We start from the raw sequence: 12,003 nt of genomic DNA on the forward strand, positions 1-12,003 counted from the left end.
TGGGATCCCCCAAGTTGAGCCATGTTAAAAAGTCATCCAACTGTTCGATATCACCATCCCAAATGAAAAATATGTTATCAATGTTGCGGTACCAGCCCGCTACATTTTCAAAAAAAGGCGCAAATTTATTATAAATATGCTTTTTTTCTAACTCCCCTACCTAAAGACACGCCAGACTCGGGGCACAGGTGGCCCCCATGCTGGTCCCCTTGTTTTCTCTAAAAAGTTGATCCTTAAACAAATCAATCAATCAATCATAGCATTTATAAAGTGCACTACATACCCGTGAGGGTCTCAAGGCGCTAGGGGGGGGGACGCTACTACTGTTCGAAGAGCCAGGTCTTGAGGAGTCTCCTGAAGGTTAGGAGGTCTTCGGTCTGCTGCAGGAGGATGGGGAGGGTGTTCCATGTCTTGGCGGCGAGGTGGGAGAATGATCTGCCGCTGGTGGTCACTCTTCGGATGCGGGGGGCGGTGGCAAGGGCGCGGTCTGCGGAGCGGAGCTGGCGGGTGGGGTTGTAGAGGCTGAGTCGGTTGAGGTATGCTGGTCCGGTGTTGTGGAGAGCCTTGTGTGCATAGGTGAGGAGCTTGAAGGTAATCCTCTTGTTGATGGGGAGCTAGTGCAGGTCTCTCAGGTGGGGTGTGATGTGGCTGCGGCGAGGGATGTTGAGGATCAGGCGTGCGGAGGCGTTCTGGATGCGTAGGAGCCGTTTCAGGAGTTTGGTCAGGGCTCCTGCGTAGAGTGCGTTGCCGTAGTCCATTCTACTGCTGACGAGGGCCTGGATGACCGTCCTTCTAGTTTCGGTGGCGATCCACTTGAAGATCCTGCGAAGCATGCGGAGGGTGTTGAAGAAGGTGGAGGAGACGGCGTTGACCTGCTTCGTCATGGAAAGGGTGGAGACGAGGATGACCCCTAGGTTGCGTGCATGGTCGGTGGGTGTAGGGGGTGCTCCTAGTGCAGTCGGCCACCAGGAGTCGTCCCAGGCCGAGGGGGTGGATCCGAGGATGAGGACGTCTGTCTTGTCCGAGTTCAGCTTCAGTCGGCTGGTTCTCATCCAGTCGGCAACGGCCTTCATTCCTTCGTGGAGGTTGGTTTTGGTGGTGTGGGGGTCTTTGGTGAGGGAGAGGATCTGCTGGGTGTCGTCGGCGTAGGAGATGATGTTGAGGTTGTGCCGTCGTGCGACGTGGGCGAGCGGTGCCATGTAGACGTTGAACAACGTTGGGCTGTGGCATGAGCTTTAGGGTACGCCGCAAATGATCTTGGTGGCTTTGGAGCAGAAGGGGGGGAGGCGGACACTCTGTGTTCTGCCGGAGAGGAAGGAGTTGGTCCAGTCCAGGGCATTCTCTTGGATTACGGTGTCGTGGAGGCGTTTTCGTAGTGTGCGGTGGCAGACCGTGTCAAAGGCGGCTGATAGGTCCAGGAGGATGAGGGCCGCAGTTTCTCCATTGTCAAGCAGGGTCCTGATGTCGTCGGTGGCGGCGATGAGGGCAGTCTCGGTGCTGTGGTTGCTGCGGAACCCGGACTGGGATGGGTCCAGGATGCTGTTCTCCTCGAGGAAGCTGGTCAGTTGTTTTTTGACGGCCTTTTCGATGACCTTCGCCGGGAACAGGAGCAGGGAGATGGGTCGGAAGTTCTTGAGGACCTTGGGGTCTGCCTTGGGTTTCTTGAGTAAGGCGTTGATCTCTGCGTGCTTCCAGCTCTCCGGGAAGAGCGCTGTCTCGAAGGAGATGTTGATGGCTTTCCGGAGATGGGATGCGATGGTGCTGCTGGCTTTGTTGAAGATGTGGTGCGGGCAGGGGTCTTCCGGGGATCCAGAGTGGATGGTGTTCATGATCTTGATGGTGTCGTAATCGTTGATGTTGGTCCAGGCGAGCAAGCGGTTGGTGCGTGGATGTCTGCGATCTTGCAATGGAAGAAGGTGGCCAGCGAGTCACACAGGTCTTGTGACAGGGGGATGTTGTTGATGTTGGAGCTAGGGTTGAAGAGTTCCTTCACGATGTTGAAGAGCTCTTTGCTGTTGTGTGCGTTGTTGTCTAGGCGGTCAAAAAGATATTATTTTTAAGGATTATCCTTGCACACTCAACTATAAAGTTATTATTAACACCATCTAGATCTTGGTCATTGAGTGCCTCACACACAACCTCTATTGTGTCTTCTTGGGGAATATTAGTATAAAGAGGTTCAATGTCTAGTGTAACCAGACATTGAGTCTCTTCATTGAAAGGTTTACCCTCTAAAAGAGAGATAATGTGGGAAGAATCTCTCACATAAGATTTCAAACCACTCACAAGTGGACGTAAAAAGCAATCAATATACTTGCTTAAAGGTTCCAGCACGGAATCAATACTGCTTACAATGGGCCTCATCGGGGGGGTCCACACTATTCTTGTGTATCTTTGGAAGGCCGTAAATAGACGGGATTTTAGGTTAAATATTTTTCAAAAATTTGAATTGACTCCCTAGCTTCATAAAGCAGCTTCACACAATCATTTGATAAAATAGTTATTCAGTTTCTTTGTGCAGGTTCATAATGTTCCACTTCACTTAAAATATTACTCATCCTTCTTTCGTAATCCGAGGTATCAAAAATGACAACTCCACCACCCTTTCTGCGGGCTTTATGGTTAGATTGTAGTCCTCCTTCAGTGATAATATGGCATCTCTTTCTGCCTTAATATTGTGTGAAAAAGATCTAGGGGTTTCCGAAAGTACTTTCTGAACCCCGATTTCAACAGCCTTCTCAAACACCCCTAAGTTTTTACCCACCATGGCCAAGGAAGAGGTAAACAAAGATTTAGGTTTCAGGCCAGAAATATAACTAGTCTCTCGAGAAGGACGGCCGTCTAATAACCTTTTCAACCGTACCTTCTTGAAAAAGAATCAAAGATCCTTCTCCAGTTAGTATTTATTTACTTGTGAGGAGGGGACAAAACGAAAACCCTTTCCTAAAATGCTAATTTCTAACTTGCTCAGCTCTCTGCTGGACAGGTTAATTACTGGTGCTCAGTCTGACGCCAATACCTATGATTTCTCATGCGTAGATATTCTTGCGGGGGAGAACCCCGTATCTGTTGGCCCCTTCCTGGGTTCCCATTGTATCTCTGACCTCTCCTTGGTTTTTGTTTAAAAAAAAAAACCCGTACTCTTTAGTGTTACCTCTATTTGTATTCTCCTCACGGGGGATATTTTCCTCTTCACTGCTGGACCCTAATGTGTCTGAAAATGTGACCTGTTTTCTCCCACCTCTATTATAAATGGGTCTATTGGCCGGCCTTTCCCAACTAGGGTCATTCCTCTGTTGATAATTCTTTTTCCTTTTCAGCCATTTAAGTGGGCATCCATCTATTCTTAATCTAGGAACATTCTGCTGTTAGTGTGATGTGTACAGGTACTGTGGATAAACAAAAAACAGCCTCTTTTTACTAGATGCGACTAAGAAGGGCTTAGCAACAGTAAGGCACTCATAAATTCAATCACTTTTTTCTAGTTCACTAAGAACAGGTAAAAAGAAGTCAAAAGTGCACTTGATGTGCCATTTACACTTTCCAGCACCATTTAAAGTGTGTGGCCTTCACAAACGATACATGTAGATGATTCCATCACCAATGACAAGGAAGTCGCAACTTCTCATGAAGGATGTTAGGCCAGCAGCCATTGGCTTTCGGAGGTAGGATCATTCTTGGGGGCATCACTGCCCAACATTAGATCGCAGGTTTGTATCCTTGCTGGTTGATCAAAAGAAGTGCCACCTTGTGCAGCTCGACAAATGTCATGGGAACCCATGGCGTTACAGAAAGAAAGTTTTGATTGTCATGTAGTAGAAAGTGTGTTTCTTAAAAAAGTTCATGGGTATTCAAACACCATGCTTCGAGGCACTCCAGGCATACGATCACAACAGAATCAATCTGAAAGGGATGAACATGGAGGAACCAACATGGCTGATTTACAAGACATCCAACAGCAAAGATTTTGAGAAGACCTTGCTCCAGAAGCTGCTCCTATGCTGCAATTCCAGCATCTTGCCTGACACCGATGCAGTCTGTGACAACGACAAACTTGAAGATTCGCACATTTGACCAGCCCACCAAGACCTCGCTGTCACCACAGCACATGTTTTGTGTTTTTGTACTTCTTCACCGTTAGTCAACAGTGTCTGTATTTAGAATTAGTTATTTCTGTTGGAGGAACTGTCCACCTTTCAGCCTACATTATACCACAGAGCTGGCTTCTGATTTACTGTTGAGTTTTTCCACCACATCTGCTCTCTGCATGTTGATTAGTGCAGTGCATAGCACCTCCAGCATGGCACCCTCCTTGGTAGACCAGTTGGTTAGGAGGGTATGGACAGGGTGTTCACCGTGACCAATGGTATCAATGCTGTCCTCCTCAAAGCCAAGTAAGATAGCCAGGCGTTGCAAGTCCTTGCCATGGCTCAAATCTTCCCCCAGCCGCTCTACTTCTTCCTGCTTGTGAGGCGGAAGGTTAATGTCGAGCTTTGGTTCTGTCTTGTGTACCTTATTAAGCTGGTGTGGCTCCTGCAGGCTCTGCGTGTCTAGAAAGTCACCACTGTCGCTGTGCAGCTTCTCAGTCTCAGGATTGGTGCCCAGCTCCACTGCCCGCGCCTTTGCCAGCTGCTTCTTTTGCTTGCAAGCGCTCCAGCACTTGAAGGCCACATAGGCGATGAGTCCCACCACAACGGCCCCTAGGATGTAGCAATACACTGGGATGATGTTGTTGCTGCTGTCCTCCCGTGGGATGAGTTCAGGAGAGCTGGGCGAGGCGCTGCTCCCTGCGACCCACATCTTCTTGGAACTGTCCTTGTCGACAGTTCCAAGAGTTCCAACAGTTCAAGAGCAGAATGTTCCCAGATTAAGATGGATGCCCACTTAAATGGTTGAAAAGTGAATGACATGAAGTGGAACACACAAACCAGTGCATGCAGTGTTGAGTTGTTGAGCTGTCTGTTGTGGAAATGTGCTTAGAAGATAAAAAGCTCCATGTTGACTTCATTGGGGGATTTCTTCACTTGGGTGTTTCTGAAATGTGTTTTTTTGGCTGTTACCAATGTGTATCACTGTTGATTCCTATTGCAAGTGTAGTGTCCCAGTTTTCAAAGTGCACTTTGAACAACGTCATGAGCACACATGGGAAGAAATCAGTGCATGTTAATCATAAGAGATTCTCAGTGTAAACAAGAGGACGTTTTCCCCAGTTCAAAAGGTTGGCCAAACATATGCTTCAAAGAAGCGCTCGTGTAAATAAAGACAGTGCTGAAATAGCATGGACAAGGACTACATTCAGCCTTCAAAGGAATTGGTGGTCAGTTTCTCCGCATATTCAGAAAGTGTAGCAACTGTTGTCACCATGTGTCTGATGCCAAATAGTGCTCCTCTTTACTCACTCCATAGAAGTGTTGAATGCTGAAATTTGTACCACCAAGTTCAGAGAGTTTCGGAAATTCTCATTCCTTTCAATGTTATCCTTAAAATTCTTTTTTTTTACCCCATTTGCACATTTGGGACATATTTGTAACCTACAAACATGTTTCTGGAAACAGAGCTGATGTGAAGGATACATGCAGGGAATGTGGATGGTACTTGTAGTACAGGGGAAAACTACTCGGAACAGCTAGTCAAATTGATGTGTAGTAAACTCTAAGTTAAATTATCACAGCCAAACCTTTGGCTGGTGTACGAACCAGGAAGTATTTGTCCCAGGTGACATATTGATGCCTCAACAGTATCTTTATTCTGACATTTTACTGATGCAACCAGCAACTTGAGTTCCGCATTGTAAATTCCAGGAATATCTTTCCAAGATCATTTGGTCCCTTTGCATAAGCAGGAAGAATTGATCGCTGGTACATTTTTAGGTCTCGCTGAGCCAGCGCATACGCTGCTCAGAGAGAAATTTAGTAGGGGCTTTAAAAAGTGCTACCACAAGCTGCTTTGGCTGGCCTAGCCCTTGCGTTCACGCGCGCGTGGACGCGCGCAACCGCCACCTTTCAGTGCCGATCAGGCGCCATCTGTCTTTCCTCTCAACGCTCCTGCGCCCCTCCCCTCCCCCGCCGCGCTGCTTTCACTTTCGTGCGCGGCCAATGCTTGTTTATATTTACGTACATCTATACGTTAAGTCCCCTCTGGCTGTTCCACAACACACCATTGCATGGTACAGCAGATGTGTCATGATTGCTTTCAAAACCACGCGCGAGAAGACGAGGGTGCTTGTGTGGCCCCGTGCACTGCTATAAAAAGGATATATTTACAGTGAATGCGAGGTGATCCACAGCAGGGAGGCCAGCGCCCAGAGGCCGAACGGCAAGTACACTTTGACATCTGCGAAGCACTTGGTCAGATAGTCCCAGTTCCAAAGCGCCAAGGTTACAAGCTGCTGTCCTCGGGCCGCCTCTGTTCCATTTTCAGGGGGACCCGTCGGTGGGGGACCCACTGCTGAACCCTTAAATTACCAGGTTTTTGATGTTCGCTGCTGTTTACACAAGGGTAACCCTGTGCGATTGAGGCCGCGACATGCAGGCACACTGTTTCTAGTGCTCTAGCCTCTAGGCACTACGTTGCTATTCGTGCACCGGCCAGTAAAGTGCTCAGTTGTTGATACGATGCCTTCTGGTTGCCGAGTTCATGTCTTTGGCTTGGGGGTTTACAATTAGTGAAAAGCTGCTGGTACCTATCCTTTAACAACAATCACCAGTGTCTCTTGTAGTTCTAGGCACTAAGTCCTGGACATTTGGTTAACGTGTGTTGTGAGCACCTCGTCATCCACGCGTGACTCCGCTTTGTGTGTGCTGAGCTACTGATGGCCATGACACTCAGAAAGGTATTGTGGTAAAACACTGGACGATATACATGTATCACCCAGCCGTCAATATAAGCTTTATTTCGAAACAAAAAATATCTTAAAAGCTATACAATCCCAAATAAACAATTACAGTACTCCTAAATCAAAAAAAAAAATTCTTAGGTACAATTTACAGTAAAACAATTGGTTAAAAGAGACATTTAAAAACAGAATCATTAGAAGAATTTAACATTTTTATATACATTGTACCTGTAAAATGAAAAGTGCTTGTGCTAAAAAGCAAGCGCCACTTGAGGGTGAACACCCTAAATATCGATTCAGAAATATCGACTGCCCAGCATATCGAATTCAAAATATAGAGTGGACAGAATATCGAATTATCAAAATATAGATAGGTCAGAATATCGAAATTGGGGTACGAAATATCAATTTCCATAATATAGAATTAAAAAATATAAAATTCCATAATATCGAATTTTAAAATATAGATTACCATAATATCGATTTTTTTTTTAGTGTTATGTATGGTAGTATATGTGTTAAAATTATGTATTATTTTTATAATGTATGTTTAATTTATTTAAACTAAGGAATGTTATGTAATTTAATTTTTGTGTAATTTAATTCCGTAGCAGGTTGTGGGTTTATAGGGGAATAGGGTGGGAAGTAATTTAATTATGGTTAATTAAATATTAATTATATTTATATGTTTTTATAATTAATTGATTGATAATTAATTAATTGGTTATTAATTTTTATTAATTGGTAATTAATTTCTATTAATTGATTAATTGATAATAATGTTAATTGTATTTTTTATTATTAGGAGCGGGTTGTGAGTTTGTAGGGGAATTGGGTGGGAAGTAATTTAATTGTAATAAAATAAATAATTATTTTTTTATTTATCAGTATTGATAATTAATTGATTAATTATTAATTGGTAATTATTTTGTATTAATGGGTAAATAATTTGTATGAATTGCTTAATAATGTTTATTAAATGCAAAATTATTTGTATTAATTGATTAATTGATAATAATGTTAATTGTATTTTTTATTATTGGGAGTGGGTTGTGGGTTTATAGGGGAATTGGGTGGGAAGTAAATTAATTGTAATAAAGTAAATATTAATTTTTTTATTTATGTGTATTGATAATTGATAATTAATTGTTAATTGGTAATAAATTTCTATTAATTGGTAATTAATTTCTATTAATTGCTAATTAATTTTTTTCAATGGTAATTAATTGTTATTAATTGGTAATTATTTTTAATTAACTTTTTATTGGTATTGATAATTAATGTAATCTTATTTTTAAATTAAATCATTACTTTCCCTACTTTTGCGCACTCAGGAGTGGGAATAGTATTTTTTACCCTCCCGCTATCCAACTCTTTCCCTACTGTTGCACTCACTGAAGTGGGAATAGTAATTGTTACCCCTACGCTACCCAACGTTTTCCCTACTGTTGCACTCACTGGAGTGGGAATAGTAATTTTTACCCCTACGCTATCCAACGTTTTCCCTACTGTTGCACTCACTGGAGTGGGAATAGTAATTTTTACCCCTACACTATCCAACGCTTTCCCTACTGTTGCACTCACTGGAGTGGGAATAGAAATGTTTCCATTCCCGCTATCCAACGCTTTCCCTACTGTTGCACTCTCTGGAGTGGGAATAGTAATTTTTACCCTCCCGCTATCCAACGCTTTCCCTACTGTTGCACTCTCTGGAGTGGGAATAGTAATTTTTACCCCTACGCTATCCAATGCTTTCCCTACTGTTGCACTCACTGGAGTGGGAATAGTGATTTTTACCCCTACGCTATCCAACGTTTTCCCTACTGTTGCACTCACTGGAGTGGGAATAGTTATTTTTACGCTCTCACTATCCAACAAAAGCTCTACTTTTTTTATATTACTTTTATTATGTTGACATTTTAAGCTTTTTTATATTATATCATGTATGTTTTATTTAATTGTTTTTAATATTTAATTACTTTTATATTATTTTTAATACATTAAAAAAATTCGATATTTTAGCTAACTATATTTTAACATTCTATATTTTGGAATCGATATTTTAGTACTTACCTGTTTGTAGATAGGGAGTCGATATTTTGTCCGTCTATATTTTGGCGTCGATATTTTAGGCATTCTATATTATGTCCCTCGATATTTAGTCACTGAACCCCACTTGAGCGCTTAAGTTATTTAGGAATTAATGCTCACGTTTCTCGCACTAATACTCCATGCCCATCTAAGAAATTTGGCTGTTGCACAGGCATGGAAGTCCCTTGAGTCAGATCTTAAGATGTGTAATGCTACTTGGTGACTGCGGGTACCTAACTCCCTGCAAAGTGGTTTCAGCCAACGCCCCCTTGGTACTTTATAGGCTGGGCAAACAAACATAAAGTGTGGGATTGACTCTATGGCAGCCTCACAGCTTGGGCAGGAGGGGAGAGTTTGCTGAGGTGGCTTCCACTGCGCAGTGAATTCTCGCAAGGGGAGGATACCTACCCTGAACTTAAATACAAAGCTCTGTCATATGGTTTTTGAATTAGGTCCAGGTAGGGTTCAAAATGCATTATGTACTTGTGCTGCATAAATTCCTCTGTTAACCTTCCAACTCTAGGGTTGAGGAGGTCATTCATAGTAACCCACCGCCAGTATGCCTTCTTAATTTCTGCCTTTGGTGGGGAGGTTCTATTGATCCAAGCCTCTTTGAGGCCGGGATCATATAGAAGCTTTTTCACACCTTTTAACCAGTCAATCTTGTGCCACCCATCCATGTCCATTAACTCTCTAAGCCCTGCAGCATAATTGGCTAATTCAGGTGTCTGCCACAAGCGGGCCCACAGCAAGAGATGACGTAATCTTGCTATGTATCCAAGCGAGTGGCAGCCAAGATCATATAAAAGGGGCTTAGTGGGAGTCCTCTGGGGGAGCATCAATAGATCCCTCAGGAATTTGATTTCTGATCTGCAGATTTGGTCTGTATTGGATAGACCCCACAGTTCGGCACCATAAAGTGCCGAATTTACAGCTCTAGCCTTATAGATTGTTAGTGCGGGGGCAATTGGTTTGTTTAGTGAAGAACGATGTTCTTTAAGAATTGCCCCCACCACCCTTTTATGGCTCAAGAGCATTTTCTGCCCATGCGATCTCCAAAGCATGGAATCAGAAATACGAATTCCCAGATAATCGAATGTAGCGACCCTCTCCAGCGGTACACTGTTGAGTGAAGGAGGGTTCCTAAGTGTTTTAGGTGGATTTAGAATTAGGAACTTTGTTTTCTGAGTATTGATGGACAGCCCTCAGGTGTTACAAAACTGGTCAAAGCTATTTAGAAGAGTCTGCAGGCCCTTTGGGGTTTTTGAAATAAGGAGGGTATCGTCCGCGAACAGGAGAGTAGGGATTTTTTCCCCCGCCAGGGTTGTGGCATCAGATGGTATTTGCTGTAGGTGCCCAACCACCGCATTAACATACAAAGAGAATAGGGTGGGAGCTAGCACACAGCCCTGGCGGACTCCCCTGTTCACCGGTATCCGTGCTGTTATTTGCCCTTGTGAACCCCATCTTATTTGGGCATAATTGTCCTCATGCAGACGAATTAGCATATTAAGGATGTACCTGGGCACCCCCTGCTCTGACAGGACTTGCCACAGGCGCTCACGAGGGACCAGGTCAAAGGCAGTCTTTAAATCAATAAATGCAAGGTAAAGACTGCTTTTGCCTAGCTTGACCACCTTCCAATATAGGAGTAATAGCCTGAACGCCTGTTCAATGGTTCCTGTACCCGCTCTAAAGCCAGCTTGATAGTCGGAAAGGATCCTATTTTCGTCAGCCCATGCAAGGATCCTCTAGCAATACCCGACCAACTACTTTCTGGGTTGAATCGATCAAGCTTATCGGGCGGTAGTTGGCAGGGTCATCCCTACCCCCCTTTTTGAAAATAGGCACAACTTCTGCTCCCTTCCCAGAGTCTGGGATGGGACAACCGCGGTCAATAACATTAATTAAAAGTGCAATAAGTTTTGCCCATTTCGCCGAATCTGCTCGGAAGAGGTCCCCTGGCAGACCATCAGGTCCTGCTGCCTTGGCCGGGACTGTTCGCTGGATAGCAGCTTCAACCTCCAGATCGGAAAAAGGTTCTGTGTTTGGTTCCTGGCCCGGAGCCCAAGGATCGATAGTTGGGCCATCTAAGGTGATTTCCTGTGGACCAGAGTATAGGTTCAGAAAATGGTCATACCATCTCTTGCTCGAGATGTTATTCGTTATTAGCCCACTGTCGGGGCGAACCTTTTTCCTGACCAGATTCCAGAAAAGGCTAGCATCCTTCCCTGTGCTGGCTGCTTCTAATGCTTGCCAGTGCTGTTCCTCCCACTCTCTCTTCGCTTTGAGGACTGTCAGATTGTAGTCCTTTCTAGCAGTCTGGATCCTGATAGGGGACTTGCCTTTAAGGGCCATGATTAGGGCAGATTTTTACCGTCTGCAAGTCCTCGTGTACCAAGGGTTGGTGGTGTTCCTACTCAAGGTACATGGTTTGCTGCCCGTAGTTGTACAAAATAAGGATCCCAGAATATTGACCAAACCCTCATAGATTGAAAATACCTTCTGAGTACCATCTCAATCTATATTGATCTCTTGTAGGTCACTCAGAGACTCTGTCAGGGTCTCCCTTATAGCAGATAATTTCCCCTCATCCATTGCTACCTTTTGCCATTTGAGGCGCCTTCCGCAATTCGAGAGGGTATCCTCCCTTGATATCATATGGGCCTCTCTACTCGTATTTTCTGGGTTGGGGAGCCATAAGGGATTTAGCGACAAGGACAGCAAATTATGGTCGCTATCGGTAGTAGGTATAACCTCCATGTCTATTAGATGTCTCCAGAGATTTTGATTTAGCAAAATATAATCAATACGTGAGGAGAAGCCCACCCTGTTATATGTATGTGCTCCTAAGGGGTCGGAGGGGGATCTTCCATTAGTAGCCCTAAGACCATACTCTAATGATATAGAATTTAGCTGGATGGCTAGCTGAGTCCACCTTTTTATCGGGGGTAGACTCAGCAGGGGGATTCCCTGCTTTACGTCATCCTCCTCTGAACCCAACAGGCCCTCGGTGGCGAGAGGTTCAAATGTGCAATTGAAATCTCCCGCCACCAGGATGTTAGATTCAGGGGGGC

General features: G+C 44.3%; 2 protein-coding genes across 3 annotated transcripts in view; one reads left to right on the forward strand and one right to left on the reverse strand.

The window, feature by feature from the left end:
- LOC146839252 (uncharacterized) overlaps positions 1–12,003 on the forward strand; it is a 212,419-nt gene that overhangs the window by 162,318 nt on the left and 38,098 nt on the right. The window lies entirely within an intron of this gene.
- LOC146839253 (death domain-containing membrane protein NRADD-like) lies at positions 4,207–11,284 on the reverse strand. The gene is made up of 2 exons (XM_085651423.1): positions 10,856–11,284; positions 4,207–4,815 (listed from the first exon to the last, which is right to left on the reverse strand). The coding sequence occupies exons 1-2, from the start codon at positions 11,282–11,284 to the stop codon at positions 4,207–4,209; spliced, it is 1,038 nt and encodes a 345-aa protein (XP_085507549.1).

Source organism: Triturus cristatus, chromosome 4_1 (assembly GCF_964204655.1).
Source record: "Triturus cristatus chromosome 4_1, aTriCri1.1, whole genome shotgun sequence".
Taxonomy (NCBI): Eukaryota; Metazoa; Chordata; class Amphibia; order Caudata; family Salamandridae; genus Triturus; species Triturus cristatus.

Bases quoted from the DNA above. Each gene is read 5' to 3' on its own strand.
- LOC146839253 (XM_085651423.1), bottom strand. From the start codon at position 11,284: ATGGCCCTTAAAGGCAAGTCCCCTATCAGGATCCAGACTGCTAGAAAG. The intron at 4,816-10,855 runs GCAAAACTTATT...ACTGTCGACAAG, and splicing joins GAGCAGATTCGGCGAAATGG to GACAGTTCCAAGAAGATGTG.